The sequence below is a fragment of the Spermophilus citellus genome (assembly GCF_964194105.1).
Source record: "Spermophilus citellus genome assembly, chromosome: 2".
Lineage (NCBI taxonomy): Eukaryota > Metazoa > Chordata > Mammalia > Rodentia > Sciuridae > Spermophilus > Spermophilus citellus.
In genome coordinates, this window is record NC_138183.1 from 199,549,811 (window position 1) to 199,566,561 (window position 16,751).

The 16,751-nt window shown below is 42.3% G+C and overlaps 2 protein-coding genes across 4 annotated transcripts; one reads left to right on the forward strand and one right to left on the reverse strand.

Annotated features, from left to right (window-relative positions):
- Positions 1-602: 602 nt before the first annotated feature.
- ARFIP2 (ARF interacting protein 2) lies at positions 603-5,424 on the reverse strand. 2 transcript variants are annotated; one of them, XM_081275769.1, is made up of 8 exons: positions 5,283-5,424; positions 4,364-4,498; positions 4,023-4,119; positions 3,253-3,371; positions 2,857-3,078; positions 2,149-2,306; positions 1,826-2,000; positions 603-1,370 (listed from the first exon to the last, which is right to left on the reverse strand). In XM_081275769.1, the coding sequence occupies exons 2-8, from the start codon at positions 4,460-4,462 to the stop codon at positions 1,215-1,217; spliced, it is 1,026 nt and encodes a 341-aa protein (XP_081131895.1). In that variant the 5' UTR covers positions 4,463-4,498; positions 5,283-5,424; the 3' UTR covers positions 603-1,214. The 2 variants fall into 2 exon arrangements, with proteins under 2 accessions (XP_081131895.1, XP_081131896.1); XM_081275770.1 differs by lacking the exon at positions 5,283-5,424 and having other exon boundaries at positions 4,023-4,162.
- A 46-nt stretch (positions 5,425-5,470) lies between these two features.
- On the forward strand, positions 5,471-6,444 carry TIMM10B (translocase of inner mitochondrial membrane 10B). Of its 2 annotated transcripts, XM_081275791.1 has the most exons (3): positions 5,471-5,607; positions 5,805-5,900; positions 6,088-6,444. In XM_081275791.1, exons 1-3 carry the CDS (start codon positions 5,569-5,571, stop codon positions 6,262-6,264), a joined length of 312 nt encoding a protein of 103 aa, XP_081131917.1. In that variant the 5' UTR covers positions 5,471-5,568; the 3' UTR covers positions 6,265-6,444. The 2 variants fall into 2 exon arrangements, with proteins under 2 accessions (XP_081131917.1, XP_081131918.1); XM_081275792.1 differs by lacking the exon at positions 5,805-5,900 and having other exon boundaries at positions 5,500-5,607.
- Positions 6,445-16,751: the final 10,307 nt, after the last annotated feature.

A 16,751-nucleotide genomic window follows, 5' to 3' on the forward strand; every position in this document is an offset into this window, starting at 1 on the left:
GAATTGGAACCCTACTCAGCCTTCATATATATTGGCCTCTCTGCCTGTCATCTAGTCAACTCTTCAGGTCTTAGCTTTTCAAGTGGACTTGCCTATCTCTGCCCCATTCTAAGTTAGATGCCCCTTCACTCCCAAGCAAGCCCTGTATTTTTGTATCCTAGTACTTCTCACTCTTTTGTAGTTGCCTAGTTACTTGTCTCTATTCTTCATTAGGCTGTAAGCACTGTGAGTAGGGACCATGTTTTATTCACTGATATTTCCCCAGGGCCTAATGCAATGCCTGGCAAATAAAAGCACTCAGTAAATGTTTGCTTTGTGATTGAATGCATCCTGTAGATCGGCAAGCCCAAACTCCTCTGGACCCTATGTTTCAGAGGAGCATAGCTGTTTTGGTGCTGACCTGAAGGGCAAAATAAAGCTGTGGCTCCAGTTGGGGCTGAGGGAGATCAGAATCTTCAGACTGTTTCTGAAACCTGTGACTTTACTTTCTGGCCATAACTCTTTTGGATTCATAGGATGTAAGTATATGATTAGACTGAACATTTCTCCACCCAGCCCACCCTCCTACAGTCCCCCCCCCACCACAAATTGACCTCACTGGGCCTGCTTTTATGAAAGGTTTATTCCTAGTGCTAGATCCCAATCTTCCTGGGCTCTAAGCACAATTAAACTGGGTGGGTGGGTGAGGGGAGGCCCATTCGGACACAGAGCCAGAAGTGGGGCTCCCCACTATCCCTACCCCTTTGGTCCCAGTCCCCTTCTCTGCAATGGACACGCATAGAGAAGGGACAAAGGGTATTGGAGGCAACATTATTGGCCCAGGGGAGCCCAAGAAGAGCTGCCATTGGCTGACAGGGCCTTATTAGGCTCTGTCATTGGTCAGGGGGCACACCCCGCGAGTTGGGGATAGGCCTGAGGAGTGATGCCATTGGCCAGGGAGTGGTTTTGTCATAGCCTTTGGCTGTGGAGTGGAAGGAAAAGATCTGGGAATGAAACCCAGTGACCAGGAAGATAAAGGACAGGGCAGCAGCTTCTAGGCCTACAGGCCCTCTTCATACCACAGCAGGATGGGCAAAACTGGTGTCAAATCCCAGCCAGGGAAAGGGAGCCCAAGCCAGAGAGCAAGTGGCAAAGGATGTCCCATGTCCAACTCCTCCACCCTGGGCTGCCCCTCCCAATGTCCTTCTTGATAGCCAAGTCGGGCTGGGAGCAGCTCACTGCTCCTCTAGCCAGGAGGGCTTCTCAGCTCCTGGAGGCCGCAGCTTGATGTTGAACTGCTGCAGGGTCTGCTCCAGTTGTTTCTGGTTCCCAGCAAAGTAGGCGGACACAGCATTGTGGAAGAGCAGCAGCTGCTTGTGCATCACCTTGATCTGGGGGTCCAGCAGGTTCAGCTAAGGCTGGACTCAGGCGCCCTTCTTGAGGGGCTATGAGCCTGAGCCTGGCTAGAGACCAGGGGCACATGGACTCTGCTCTGATGGTGCTTTTGGGATGGGGAGTGAACTCCACCCAGGGAGTCAAAGGAGAAGGGTCAATCTGATGGAAGAAACCTGACTTGATTTGTTGGGTTTAAGGTCCTGGTATCCCAGCTCAGGGGGTGATTTTTTTCCTAGTTATGTTCTTGGGACAAGCAGCCAAATCCTCCAACAGAAGAAGGCCAGCAATTAGAATGAGGGTGACCTGAAAAGGCTCAAGAGTTGAGGGGCTGGGGAATCATCCCTCTCCCTTAGCCAGGGTGCATCTCCCCATCCAACAACAGGGAGGGTCAGAGGGGAAGGTTACTGTCAGATGGGAAGGTGGTCTAGGATCAAGGGAATGGGGTTGGCACCTTGTTTTCTTCCAGGAACTTGAGCTTGATAGCCACATCTCCCCGAAGCTTCTCATACTTGTCCCGATGGGCCTGGAAAGTGGCCTGGGCGCTCTCAAGTCGACCACGTGTCCCTGCATCCCGGGGACCTAGGCTCAGCTCCTCTAAGTCTGTTCGGTAGGCATCATATTCCAGCCTGGGGAGGGGGTGATAAAGGCTGATCTCCACCCTGTTGTTTTAAACACGTGCTTGCCTTTCCTTCCTGAATTCTTATGCCCCTAGTGCCCAAACTTCCACCCATGCCAGCCAACTACCCAAACCTTAGGCCCTGCCAGTGCCCACACCTGGCAGCCTCATACTGTTTGACAGTCATGAGTGTGTCTTCCATGGTCTTGGTGACCAAAGTGTTGATGCTAGAAACAAAGAAGTTCACAGCCCCTAGAAGTGTCTCCCCATTCTTGCACAGCAGCTTCTGAGTCTCTGCATTGTATCCAAATTCCTCCTGAGGGCAGAAGGGAGGGACAGAACTTCAGTAACAGTCCCTACTAGACTGAAACTATAAACCCCTTTTTCCCTCCTTCCCGCAGAGGAAACAGCCATCAAAATTGTTAGCAATCAAGAACTGCCTCTAGTAAGGCTCTCTTAGCTAGAAAATTAGTAAGGCAACCCTTGGGATGCCTGGGGTAGAAATGTGGGGTGTGGGGGTTCTCAGATACATTCACAAGACTGAAACAGGGAGAGCCAGTGCAGCAAGCAGGGGAGGGGCTGTGATTAGGTCAAATACTAAATGTATTCTTGACAACGTAAAAGGTTATTTGTGAGACACCTAGTGTGCCCCCTCCCTTGTCACCACTCCCTCCAACTTCTGGACCTCTGTACAAACCCTTAGGCTGCCTCCACAGGTGAGTGCTGCTGGGGGCAGGGCTGGGACCACCCTGGAGGGGTTCTCCCTGTGGGCTGTAGGAGGGAGGGAGGGAGGCTGAGAAGTGACTGCCTGGAAGGGCCCGGGCCTTTTTCCCCTCCCAACAACCTCTTCCCTCTGGCTGAGGCACCTGAAGCTCTGGGGACTTCTGGCTGAGGTCAGCAAAGGCGTCACCTAGTGCATGCTGAGTCTGCAGCAGACTGTAGAGGTGGGCTGTCAGTGCCCGACCCAATTGCAGGACACTTTCATACTTGCGCTTCGTCTCACGCAGCAACTCAATCTGCAGCTCTAGCTCCAGGTCCACAGTCCGGGAGCCCCGGCCAAATCGCTCTGATAACAGCTGTTTTGTGCACTGATTGGAAAATGGGGAGATGGGGTAATGGGTCAGAGACCATAGATCCTGCCCCCAATAGGTACCTACTCCAGCACCTCCCATCTCTTAGTCTCAGCCATAGATGGGATATTAGGACCTGGGGAAAAGGAAAAAAGGTACCCGGGGGAGAAGGGTGAGGTGCTTCATTCCCACCTTATATGTGTTGATGCCCCATTTCTTGACAATGTCAAACTTCTCTCCAGCGATGCCCCGAGCCACCTCATCTCCAGGGCCAGCAGGCGTGGTACTGTGAGATGGATGGCGGCCAGACCCTAAAGGACCAAGTTCTCTGACACCAGCCTCTCTCAGATATAAGGAGACTCCTCTGTGGCCCACTTATACTTCCCTCCCACCATATGAAAATGACTTTCCTGAAGGGAGATAATTGGAGTCTCTTGATAACTAGGAGAAAGAAACTTTGTGCTCTAAAATCAAATCCCAATATATACTTGGCCTCTTTGAGGTGGGGTTGGGGGTAATGGTACACAGGGGCAGAGGAAATAAAATATGCTGAATTTGGGGATGGAGTGGGGTCAAGGATGGTGGGTCCCAATAACAGGAAACCTGTGAGAATCAGGGTTGTCTGTTCCTTTAAACTTTAAATTCCAAAGTAAAACTCTTGAGAAGTCTCACAAAGTTTTGATTCAGTCTCAAGCTCCAGAGGGGAATTCCTGGGAAGTAGAGGTATTAACTTGGCTCAGGTGGTCGTGGTAAAAGGAAAAATGAGCCATCTTAGGGACTAAATGGTAAGTGGGAAGCAGATGGTTAACCACAGAAGCTGGCCTTGGGCTGAGGAGAGTTCATGGGGTTTATATAAGCAGAAATTCCCCAAATCTCAAACTTTACTAAATTAATCCTATGCTCCTCCAAACCATTCCAGTTTCCCCTCTCCACTGAAGCTTCCTATCTCTAATCATTCATACCTGTGGGGATGAGTCCATCACCAGAGCCCCCATAGCCACCAGACACAATGCTAGTTTCATTGAGGTTGGGTCCTGACACCATCACCTGCTGGAGGTCCTATAGGCCAGAGAAGAGGTGGGCTTCAGGAACATAGGGGCAGCTGAAACATTTTGGGGGTGGGAACAAGCTTAGACTGAAGCATCAGAGAGAGAGTACACAAGGATATTCTGCACAGAATCAGAATGAAGATTTGTAAAAAGAATGGAGTAAGATAAATTAGGGGAAAGCTACAGGAATGGGAGTGAGAACTCAGAATTTATAAATTGGGACCCCTAAATTGAGAATAATCAAACAGAAGCACCTGCTCCAGCCCGTCATCTTCAGGAAGCTGCCCAGCTTCACCATTCCCATGGATGGGGATCTCCATTGTGGCTGCCTTCCCTAGGATCCCGTCCGTCATGGCTAGGGAAGGGACTGGAGTTTCCACCCCAGCACCCTGCAAAGCCCAACACAGACAATTGTGGAAACTGGCCAGCACTTCAGAAGACAGAGCCTCCCTTGCCATTTCTGAGGTTTCAGAAGTTGTCCCAGGAATTGAATGTCCCTGGGGTTGAGCTACCACTTCTTTTGTCAGGGACATGTACTTTTCCCCTCCAAAGTTCATAAACTGTTATACATGCATGCCCAAGCCTCAGGTGTCTTCTCACAACATTCAACCTCACTTTTAGTAATCATTCATGCATTCGCTCATTCAACAGACGTGTACTGAGAGACCAGGACGTGTCAGGTACTGAGGCAATGGGAAATACAGCAGTGAACAAGAGAAAGTCTGTGTTCTCTTGGAACTTATCCCCACGCAGGTGTGTTTGCTCCCATCAGGAGACAACCCCTTTCTGGGCCTCGGGTGCTCATCCCCATTCTGGTATGTTTTCCAGTGCGTGGCCCTTCACATCTCTTGGTGTTCTTTTCCCCTTCCTTCAGGTGGTCTCCCCCTCCTCCATCTCATGCACCTCCTCTTCCTCGGGCCCTCCCCCCAAGGCCTTAATTGATTCAGTTGATGTATGTTCCTGGTGTCTGCTAAAAGCCTCTCTTTCCCAAGACACAGGCAATCCCTTTCAAAGTCAGTTATGTCTTCCAGGTGTGCGAGTCCCTGCTTCCCCCCCACCCCATACACCTGGGCATCAGGTGTGTCCTCATCATTGCCCAGGGCTTATGAGCATCTTGCCTTCAGGACAGGTTTGTGCGTTCAATTTCCCTTCTCCAAAGTATGTCCCTCTCACCTGGGCCGGGACGCTTTTCCCCTCAGGGCGCCAGGCCCGGGCCGTGCGGGGACCTCAGGTTCCAGTTCCCGTCGCGATTCTAGCAGCAGGTCAGGGATTCGAAGGAAGTGACGTCCTCTCTGGGCAGAAGAAGCCGGCCACGTCGCAGATTATAAGGGCGGAGATGACGTTGCAGCCACAGGCGGGGCGAACCTGGGGCCAAGTCCTCGGGGAGAGGCGAGAGATTACTTCCGGGGCGGAACCGGGACGCTGTAACGGAAGTGGCGTAGCTAGCTCCGGAGGCGTGATGGAGCAGCAGCAGCAGCAGCAGCAACAACTGAGGAACGTGAGTGAGACTTAAGTTACTTCGGGGCCGGACGTTCATTCATTTCCCTGTCTGCATCTCAAGAACCCCAAAGAGCCAGAGATTTGAGGGCTGGAAATAGCTGGCCGTGGTGCGCGGTCCTGGGAAACCTCGGCGGCGGGGCTTTGAGTTGTGGTGGAGGCCCTTCTCGCTGACTTCTTGGCCCCCTTTTCTCCCAGTTGCGAGACTTCCTGTTGGTTTACAATCGGATGACAGAACTCTGCTTTCAGCGCTGTGTGCCCAGCCTACACCACCGAGCTCTGGACGCTGAGGAGGTGGGGAACTGTAGGGAGGTTTCCCTCGAGTCTCACAGTTAACGATGGAGTGCTCGCCGCACCTTTCCCCATTACCCTTCCTCTGACCCTGGCTTTTCCGTGACCTCACCCCGAGATTGGAGATGGGGAAGGAGGAGGAGGGCTTGATGGGACACCTCTGGCTTCTATTTGCTTCTTGTCTTTCCAGGAGGCTTGCCTGCATAGCTGCGCTGGGAAGCTGATCCATTCCAACCACCGCCTCATGGCTGCTTACGTGCAGCTCATGCCTGCTCTGGTACAGCGCCGCATCGCAGACTACGAGGCTTCCTCAGCTGTGCCGGGTGTTACTGCAGAACAGCCCAGAGTCTCGTCATCAGGCAGCTAGCCATCCCCAACCCCAGGAGAGAAGGTGCTGGATGGATCCTCAGATTGAAGGACTCAATAGACTTTGGGCTCGATGAAGCTTGTACAGAGAGATTGAGGGGGTTATCCGAAAGTTGGGTACTGTTTTTTGTTTGTGTGTTTGTTTTTCCTTCTGGAGCCAATAAACCTGTTCTTTATTCTGTTTGGTTTATATTCTGGGCAGGGAACCTTAGTCCACTGTATTAGTATCATCTTTGTTTATTTAGTGCATATCTGCTGGCTTTAGCCCTGGCAGCTGAGAAATTGCCTTCTATATGTAGGAGGAAAATATCCGCATTCTCAGGCATTTGGGTAAAATAGGGTATGTGGACACAATTTTAAGGTTAGTAATAGCAATAGAAAGTTGGTTCCTACTCATATGAGCGCTCTTTTTTTGTCTATCCTTGAGTCTAACTTAAATGGCTGAGTATATATTGGCTTATAACTTTTTCCTGGACTTTGTTTTATAAAAAAGAATTCTGTTGGATCTAGAGAAAGACAGTATCTAAGAACAACAGTGTTCAAAAACAAAAAAAAAAAAAAAAAGAGGCTTTTAGGTTCAGCTTCCTAGGAAGTCAGTGGCCACAGAACAGAGCTGAAACCTGTAGGAATTTGGGGACATTCTATAATTTCAACCATTTCCCCTGCTTGTTACTTTCATAGTATATCTTCCCAGGATTTCTAGTAAAATTTTTAGGTAAAGAAAGGTCTGAGTTTTTATCTTCAGGGGCATTTGGAAGTGGAAAACTACAGTACAAAATTTAGGAAGAGAAACGGGAGAAATAAATTGTGAAAAAGGACAAAGTGAAATCTGTGGGATCTAATTAATGATACCTTAATGTTTCACTGCTTGCTTAAAATATCCTAAATCCAGCTTTCTACTTCTAACCTATATTGTTCTCCCTGTACCTATTCTATAACTTTTAATTTCAGCCTTTCCATTATTGTTCTTTTCTTTGTGTAGTGTACTACTATATTTAGCAGTCTGAGGGTCTTATTACTCCACCCCTGTTTCTTGGCACCCTGAACCTCCTTTTTGTGTCATTCTGTTTTCTATTTCTCCATTCAAACTGCTAGAGAAAAACAGTTATATAATAAATGCTAATGAACAGTTAAGGTTTCCAACCTCAACAAAGCTGTCACTACTAACATGCAACCTTTCATGGGATACTGGTCCATTCCCTCCTCTAATCACCATGACAGTTATATTATAATGTCACTGCTCTCTTTAATTGCACACTACTCTCAACTATCCCTACAAAGTGATTAGTGTTTCATTTTTCTTTCCTTTTTTTTTTTAAACAGGAATTAAAGCTCCTAGACATTGGTTCTCACAATTAAAAATACTTTCAGTCACCTACAAAGCAGATGTTCTTTTACATCCACAGATCAGAAAGCTGAAATTTTGAAGAAGCAGACCCTATATTAAAATGCAGATGTGATTTTTAAAAGTCCACTTTTTTAACTACATTAGGCTGCCTCTCAAAAATCATATCTATTGCATACCTATTTGTACTGGTTCTGAAGTTAGTAGACATGATGTTTAATTTTAACAACAAAACTGCAGAAGGTATCTCCATTTAATACAGGAGAAGCAAGAATTCAGAATGTATCAGAAGTTCATCTTATACACAGTTACTTGAGAAAGAGACTTTTTTAGCTTTTTGTTTTGCCCTTTTGAGCTATTTTTTTATATAGAAAAGTTAATTAGGAAGGTAAGAGTTGCTGATCAGGAAATTCATTGCCAAGTGATTTCATGTCTACCCAATAAGATTCTGTCCTTGGGAAGCATAAATGTAGGGAAAACAGCTTGTGAAGCTCTCAACTCCCAGTATCAGAATGGAGACAGGATACTGTGTTGCCGGTGGGAGAATTCCACATCAACATTTGTATGTATTGTTACACTGAACCTCCATTGTGAATTATGTTTCCTTTACATGTAGCATAATTAGTAATTGCTGAAGAAAGACTAGGAAAACAGATCTGTTTCTCCCTGTGTTTTTGAACTGCCAGAGCTTTTATCTGCAATCTCATTTGAACCTAGTTTGTCTCAAGATATGGAAAAACAGGTGTGCCTCAATCTGACCCATCAATCCCTTACTTAAATTTTCAGTTTTTCCTATCTTGGCTTTTTCCTCTCTGTTTATAAATACATTCAATACTAGGAGAAAAACCTTTTTTCTTTGACTCCACCTTCCATAGTCAACTGATTTTCCTTGGGTCTTGCCATAAAGTGATAGCCATTGGCAGAGTGATAACAATGTAATGTTTCAAGCACAATATACAGAAATAAACTTTGACCTATATTTTACATTATCCCAAACGTCAGAGACAGAATTAGTGTTCCTGTCATTGTCTTCAGAACTTAACTGCCCCCTCCTTGGCAAAAATCTTACTCTTAATCTTTGAAGGTGTTCATTCGTACAATATTCTTGTTATTGCTTGTTCTACCACTCATTATCTACTACTCCTGCTATTTTCTTCTAAATTGCTAGTCTTTGATCTTCCTATCCACTCCGTGATACTTTATTGTTTACATAGGCAATCCATTTGGTATTTAGGTCTTTTAATTCCTTGATCCAATTTAATGATTTCCACTCTAAGCCATGCCTCCCTTAGTTGTATTTTGATTACTACATTTTCAGAACACTATTGCATCTTATTCATTGACCATATTCCTTCTACTTTGTTTATTGAAACATTGCCTCTACTCTCATTGTTTGATTTCTCTGTAGCATTTAGGCCATTGCTTTTTTCCATTATTACTTTCCTTTAGATTTCCAGCCAGCTTAAACTCCAGTGGTTTTCTTGCATTTTGGCTGAATTTCTTTGCTTTTCATCTCAGCTTCTATAATCCCACTAGATTTTTCTGCTGCTTCTTGCTGCCTGCAATGACTCAACCAATATTTTTAGACAGTGCCCCATCATTCTTTTCTCTTTCTGCTCTTCACCCTATTCAGAAAATTAGAAGCTGTCTGTTGGTAACTTCCTCAACATTCCACCATTTATTAGCCCATATATATCTGCACCATTCTCTTACCCTTCTGTCTAAACAGAGCAAGAATTCCTTTGATCTAATGTCAGTGCCTATTCTTGTGCTATGAATGCTGGTCTTTTCTTTTTTGAGGGTCTCTAACTTCCTCCTTTACTATATTCTATTTTTTGGGGGGAGGGGGTGCTGAGGATTGAACCCAGAGCTTTATGCACTTGAGGCAAGCACTCTACCAACTGAACTATATCCCATATTCTTATCAGTGTTTAAATCCGCTGAAACTCCCTTGTTAAACCATCCTACTTCGTTTTCTCTCCACTCACCGTCTTATCTTTCTACTTTTAAACCTAAACTTCTCAAAAACAGTTGAATACATTCACTTTTCATCTTAAGGTCACTGGCCATTCCCATTCCTCAACTCAGTTCATTTTGAATTCTACAACTCTTACTCTATTTAAATAGTTCTTATTAAGGTCACCTTGGTGATGACCTGGATCAGTAGTTATTTCCTAGTCCTCAGCTTACTTCTCAGTGGTATTTTAGTGCCTCTCTCTCTCTCTCTCTCTCTCTCTCTCTCTCTCTCTCTTTCTTTCTTTCTATACTGGGGATTGAACTCAGGGGCTATCACTGGACTGCATCATCACCATCTCTTTTTTATTTTTTTTATTTTGAGAGTCTCACTAATTTGTTCCAGCTGGCCTTGAACTTGCCACCTTATTGTTTTAGGCTCCTGAGTAGCTGGGATTTCAGGCATGTACCCGGCCTGGCAGTTTAGTGCTGTGCTAGTTCATTATCATTCGTACTTCCATTGGTGCCTGTGTTTCCACTTTGATGATTTTACTACTACCACTTTAACCATAGCTTCTTAGCCTCCTTAGAAGGCTCACCATCATTCTAGAATTTAAACCTAAAATTTTCTGTAGATTCTGTTCTTTCTCAGTCTAATTTTTTTTAGGATAGTTTCATCCCCACTCTGAGCTTTAGTTACGGATGACCCTCAGATCTTCAGGCTACTTGACATCTCTACTTAAGTGTCTCAGAAACATCCCAAATTCAACATGTTTCCTTATAAACTTTCCTTCAATGCCTGGTACTCATCCAGTTTCGGAAGCTAGAAACTTAAGCACATCCTTCTTTCTTATCCCATCACTCAACTGCCAACTCCTCTCAGTTTACATTTGTAAAAATCCCTTGATTCTGCCTGTTTCTCTCCATCTTCACCATAATCTCCCACTGGGATTGTGGCTGTTGTTGCTTGTCCCCATGCCTGCTTTTGTGCTTCTTCAACCTATTCTGTGCTCATCAACCAGAGCACAAAATGATGCTTAAAACCATTCTTAAAATAAAAACTGGGATTCTAGTTATGACGCAGAAGTCCTTGCATGATCCAGCCCCTGCTTGCCACCAGTTTATCAGTGACTATCAAATATTGGATTATCAATCCTACTTGTTGAATTGACTTGAATCACATTTTACTTTCTCCCTGTTTATTCTAGTCATGCTGGCCTTCAGTTCATCTAGCCTGTCCTGTATTACAGCATCTCAGAGGCTTTGTACTTATTGTTTCCTGGTTTGCAATATTTTTTCCCCTTGATCTACTTAAGTACTACTCAATCTTGAGAACTTGGTTCAAATCCTCTTTATTGAATGAACTCTTCCCAGACTTCCGCTTCCATAATTCTTATGCTTTGGGTGTGTAGCACTTTTAGCAGTTTATATACTTCATGTGGACAGAATCCATGTCTGTATTAGTCACATTATATCTTCATCAGAGAGCCTGGCACATAATTTGTGCTCAATAAATTCATGTTGAATGAACAGTTCTCAGTCTTCTTCTAGCTCATTTACTATTAACATAATCAAGAAAAAAGACTTTATCAGAAGAGACAGAAGTGGACCTGCAAATTTAACTTAACAGATGTTTTTCATGAGAAAAACTCTTTGAATGATATCTTTTATTCTTGCACAGTCAAGCCAACACCTGCACAGCTCCATCTAAAGAGATTCACTTGTTCTAGTTTCTACTTGATTTCTATATCCTACAATTCTGCTTAATTGTTTCTTGAACACTTTTCTTTCTTTCCAACCCTATTATCATGCCTTAAACATTCATTAGCTCTTATTACAGATTATAGCAGTAGTCTCCTAATAACTTTTTGCCTTGAGTCTGGATACCTTTTGACTAGTTAGGATTTATCTCAGTTAAATGTAACAAAGACTCAAATAACAGTGACTGACAAAACTTTCTCTTTCAAATGAAAATGTTGTCCAAAGCTGAAATGATGACTTTGCAATCACCTGAGAATAAGGCTACTTAACAGCTTTCTGATGGTTGGGTGTGAGGTATGACCCTTATCCTTGGGACCCAAGATGGAACTTTATCACATATGCATTCCAAGGAACAGAATGGGGTAGGGAATGGTGGTAAAGAGGCCTGTCCCCCTCCTTTTAAAGACATATACTTGAAAGTAGTACATCATAAATTTGTTATGTAGTCATCTCTTGTTTATATGGGAGGCTGGGAAATGTAATCTCTATTCTTATCAGTCATTTGCCCAGCTAAAAACTGGGGATTTTGTTTCTAATGAAGAAGATGTTGCTATCAGAAGATATCTACCAATTAATTTTCAACACTAGCAAAGAGTGATTATTTAAAATGTAAGTTATCATCATACTGATCTACTTAATGACTTTTGTGACATTCATACTCCTTAGCATCACAAGAGGCTTTCTCTGATCTGTTTGTAGGTGATGTCTCTGGCCTCATCTTCAAACCCTCTTTCCTCAGTTTTTGATTCTCTTATCCTTGGTTATAAAAAGATCACTTCATTTGGTGTGTATACATCATACTACTTCATGACTCTCTTTTTCTGGATGTGTCTCATATCCATATATTCAAATATTTCACGTATTGAATGACTGCATTTACTAGGTTAAACCCTTCAGATAAGTGAATGACATAAATGAAGTGGTTGTTCTCTTGAAACTTAGCATAGATATGTAAAGGTCAATATAGGAAAAGTAGTCATAACCATGATAAATGTTAAGAAGAAATGTATATTGTAATGGAAACATGATATTACAAACTTGTTTGTGGGATGAGGGAGAGCTTTTCTCAGGAGGCAATTTTGAAGCTGAGATCCAAAGGATAAATTAATCAGAGAAAAGGGGAAAGGCTGTCCTTTTTTCATTTCTTTGTTCAGATGTCACCTTTTTGTTAAAGTTTGCTTTGATGTTTCTATTTAAAATTGCAATCCACACTCCCCTCAGACATTCCTGACCTCCTTAAACTGGTCTGTATTTTTTTTCTATTGCATTTATCACTTCTCACAGACTATATAGTTATTCATTTTGTTTGTTGTTTATTACCTGCCTTCCATACTAGAACATAAACTCTATAAGTCAGGAATATTTGTCATTATTTTTTACACTGATATCACCAAACACCTAATAGTGCCTGACCTAATTGATGCTTAGTAAATGTATGTTGAGTGAGTAGAGGCATAGGCATATAATCTGGTTTTACATAGAAGTACCTCTAGTTCGTGACAGGAAGGAGGAAGGAATAATTAAGAGCAAATTTAAATAGTTTTTTGATTTGGTATTGAAAGATTGAGAGAGTTCCTTTTAAATATCTTGTTTGATGGCTAGTTTTATGTGTAAACTTGGCTAGGCTATAGTTATTTGGCATTAATCTAGGTGTTGCTTTGCAATTATTTATAGATGTGGCTAACATCTACAGTTTCTACAGTTAGTTGATTTAAATAAAGATTACCCTTGATGTGGTTTGGCCTTATCCATTTCCAATGAGGCCTTAAGAGCAAAACTCAAGTTTTCTAGAGAAGAAGTTTTGCCTAAAAACTGCAGAATTATCTTCTGAGTGTCCAGGATGCTGACCTTCCCAACCAAATTTGAGTTCACTAGCCCCCATAGTCATGTGAGCCAGTTCCTTAAATAAATCTCTGTATATATACAAATACCTTATTTCTCTGTAGAACCCTGACTGATACAGCATCATTTTTATTATAAGAGGTAAAGTTATCATCTGAGAATAAAGCAGAAGAAAATGGAAAACGAGAGAATGGAGATTCGAAATAGTCTGCACAGAATAGAAAAATGAATTGACAAAAGAAAAAAGAAACAATTAGAAATTTAGGTAGTCTTGGGTTCAGCAAAGGTTACTAAGAGTTCCCTTCTGTCCTTGTCTGTCTGGAAAGCATCTATTGTTTAAGGCCTTAAGTTTTATGGCTTATTGTGATTTGGTTCTTCCTTGCCCTTCCTAAGAAGGCTTATCTGTGCCCTCATTCATCCCCTAATTGAACCCTCCTATTTTGTCTTGTTTAGCATTTTGTCAAAATGAACAACCACCAAACATATCAATAATATCAATGTCTACCAACCAAGGCCTATTCTAAGCATTTTATATACATTAAAACATATAATTCTTACAGTGAAACTTTAAGATAGACACTACTATTATCTTCATTTCCAAGACATAAAACTGCATGAGAATTTTTCAGTTTTCTATAATAATTTTTTAAAATTATTAGCACATATTAATTAAACAAATTAATGTGTTTCCTTGTGACATTTCACACATACATTTGCTTTAATTATAACCACCCTCCCTACTACCATCCTTCTCCTCCAACTTCAGTCCTCTTTCCCTTCCCTAAAAATACCTCTTTTACTTTCATGTGTTTTTGTTTGTAAGAGTCCGTGTATGAGAAAAACTGTGATACTTGTCTGAGATTGACTTATTTTGCTTAATATGATCATCTCTAGTTCTGTTATGGTTTAGATCTAGAAATGTCCCCTGAAAAGCTCATGTTTTGAAATTATGATCCTTAATGGAGGAATGTTCAGAGGTGAAATGATTAGATTATGAGAGCTCTAACCTCATCTGTGAATTAATCCATTAATAATCTTAATGAACTACTCGGTGATTACTGTAGGCAGGTATAGCATAACTAGAGGAAATAGGTCACTGGGGATGTGTCCTGGGTTATATCTTGTCCTCTGGCTTCTCATTTGCTTTGCTTCCTGGCTGCCATGAGCTGAGAAACTTCTCCATCACACCTACTTCCATGCTCTTCTGCCTTATCTTGGGCCCAGAGCAATGGACTTAGCCAGCTGAATCTCTGAAACCATAAGACCAAAATAAACTTTTCCTTCTCTAAGTTGTTTTTTAAAGTAAATTTTTAGTTGTAGATGGACACAATACCTTTATTTATTCTTATGTGGTGCTGAGGATCGAACTCAGTGCCTCACATGTGCTAGGGAAGTGCTCTACCACTGAGCTATAGCCCTAGCCCTCTATGTTGTTTTTGTCGGGTATTTTGGTCAATGTGATGAAAAGCTTACTAACACAAGTTCCATCTTTTTCCCTGCATATGACATGATTTTGTTCCTCTTTATGACTGAATAATATTCCATTGTGTATATACACATTTTCATATCCATTCACCCACTGACAGTTATCTAGGCAGATTCTATAAGTTGGCTATTGTGAATAGTGCAGTGATAAACATGGGTGTACAGGCATCTCTTTTGTATGCTGAGTCCAATTCCTTCAGGTATATACCAACAAATAGTATAGCTGGATTTATGGTAGCTCTATTTTTAGTCTTTTAGGAACCTTCATATGATTTTCCATAGTAGATCTGCTAATTTACATTCTCACCAATAGAGTTGCTTTTCCTCCCACATTCCTGCCAGCATACATGTGTTTATGTATTTGTTTTTTGTTTCTTAATGATAGTTATTCTAATTGGGGTGAAATAGAACTGCAATGTAGTTTTGATTTGCATTTTCCTGATGGCTAAAGATGTGGGATATTTTTTCATATATTTATTGGTTATCTGTATGAAATTAGGATTTTAATTCAGGCAATCTGACCCCATAGTCTATCTTAATCACTAATGAAGATTGTTATGCATTTATGCATTTTTTCCATAAATATTTTTATTGCCTACTTATGGTGCCTAGCACTAGATATTGGGGAGAGAACAAGGAGCAATCAATCTCTGCCACTATAGAGCTTATGCTTCTAGTCAGAGCAAATAGATAGCAGGCAAATTTAAGTATTTATATGTGATGATAATAGGTGCTCTGGGGAAAAACAATTCAGGATAAGGAGATAAGGAGATAGAGAAAAGTGTTTCCACTGGGTTGTAAGTGAAGAACTCATTAATATGGTAGTATTTAAGCAGAGACTTGAGGAAGTAAGCCCTGAGAACATGTAGAAGGAAGAGTATTCATGCTTTTACTGTTCTACTAGTGGCATAAAAGCCAATGGTTATTTCCCAGTATCCACTTCCCCCTTCTTTCTTTACTAATAGAAGCACCAAATTTTACTTGGGCATATACCACTGAAAACAAAGATTAGATTTGGTAGCTTTACTTGCAGCTAAGAATGGCCATGTGATTGAGTGATGGGTGCAATTGCCTGGCTAAACCCTTTTAAAAAAGAATATGCCTTTTTTCTCTTTCCCTTCATCTCACTGGTTGGGATGGGCCCCAGCAGACATAGTGGTATATTCTCTTGGACCTTGAAGGCAAGGACTATTTTCTTGGAGAAAGCAGAACAAATAAAAGACTACCATGTTAGCCCTGGAGTACTTACCCTTGAACAGTTACATGATAGAAAAAAAGTAAGCATCATATTTAAGCTGATGTTATTTTGGATCTTTTTATTATAGCATATGTATAGAATTTTAAGATGGTCCCTCAAATTTCTTGCCTCCAGTGTACACACCCTGCATGTTCCCTGGAACTATGAATATGACAGATTTTACTCCTGTGATTAGGTTACATTTTATGGTATAGTTGACTATAAGAAGGGAGATTTTCTGAGTGTGCTGACCTAAGCATACCAGCCCTTTAATAGCAGGTAGTGTTCCTTGACTGACTGTAGAAAAGGATATCAGAAAAATGTGAAACATCAAAAGGTTTTGAGGCTCCGTTGCTGTCTTGAAGATGGAGGGATTGTGTAGTAAGGTAGGAAGGTGGCCTCTGGACCTGAGAGCTTCCCCTGGCTAATAGCCAATAAAGACTTTATTCTTAGAACTGTAAGAAAATGAGTTCAAATTAAGAAGAATGAGCTTGGAAGTAGATTCTTTCCTCAGATCATCCATGTGAAAACTCAGCCCAGTCAGTATCTTGATTTCAGATTTATGATAAATCGGAGAACCCAGTCAAGTCATGCTAGAGATCTGTGAGGTACTACATGGGTCTTGTTTTTGTTTTTATGTTTTGTCTTGCTTATGGTACTGGAGCCTAGGAACACTCTACCACTGAGCTACATCCCTAGTCCTTTTTATTATTTTTTAAAACTTAGAGACAGGGTCTCCCTAAATTCCTGAGGCTGGCTTTGAATTTGAATTCTTGAGCCCAGGCTCTAAATTGCTGAGATTACAGGCCTGCACCACCACACCCAGCGATATTTTATTAAGCTGCTTGTTTTGTGGTAATTTGAT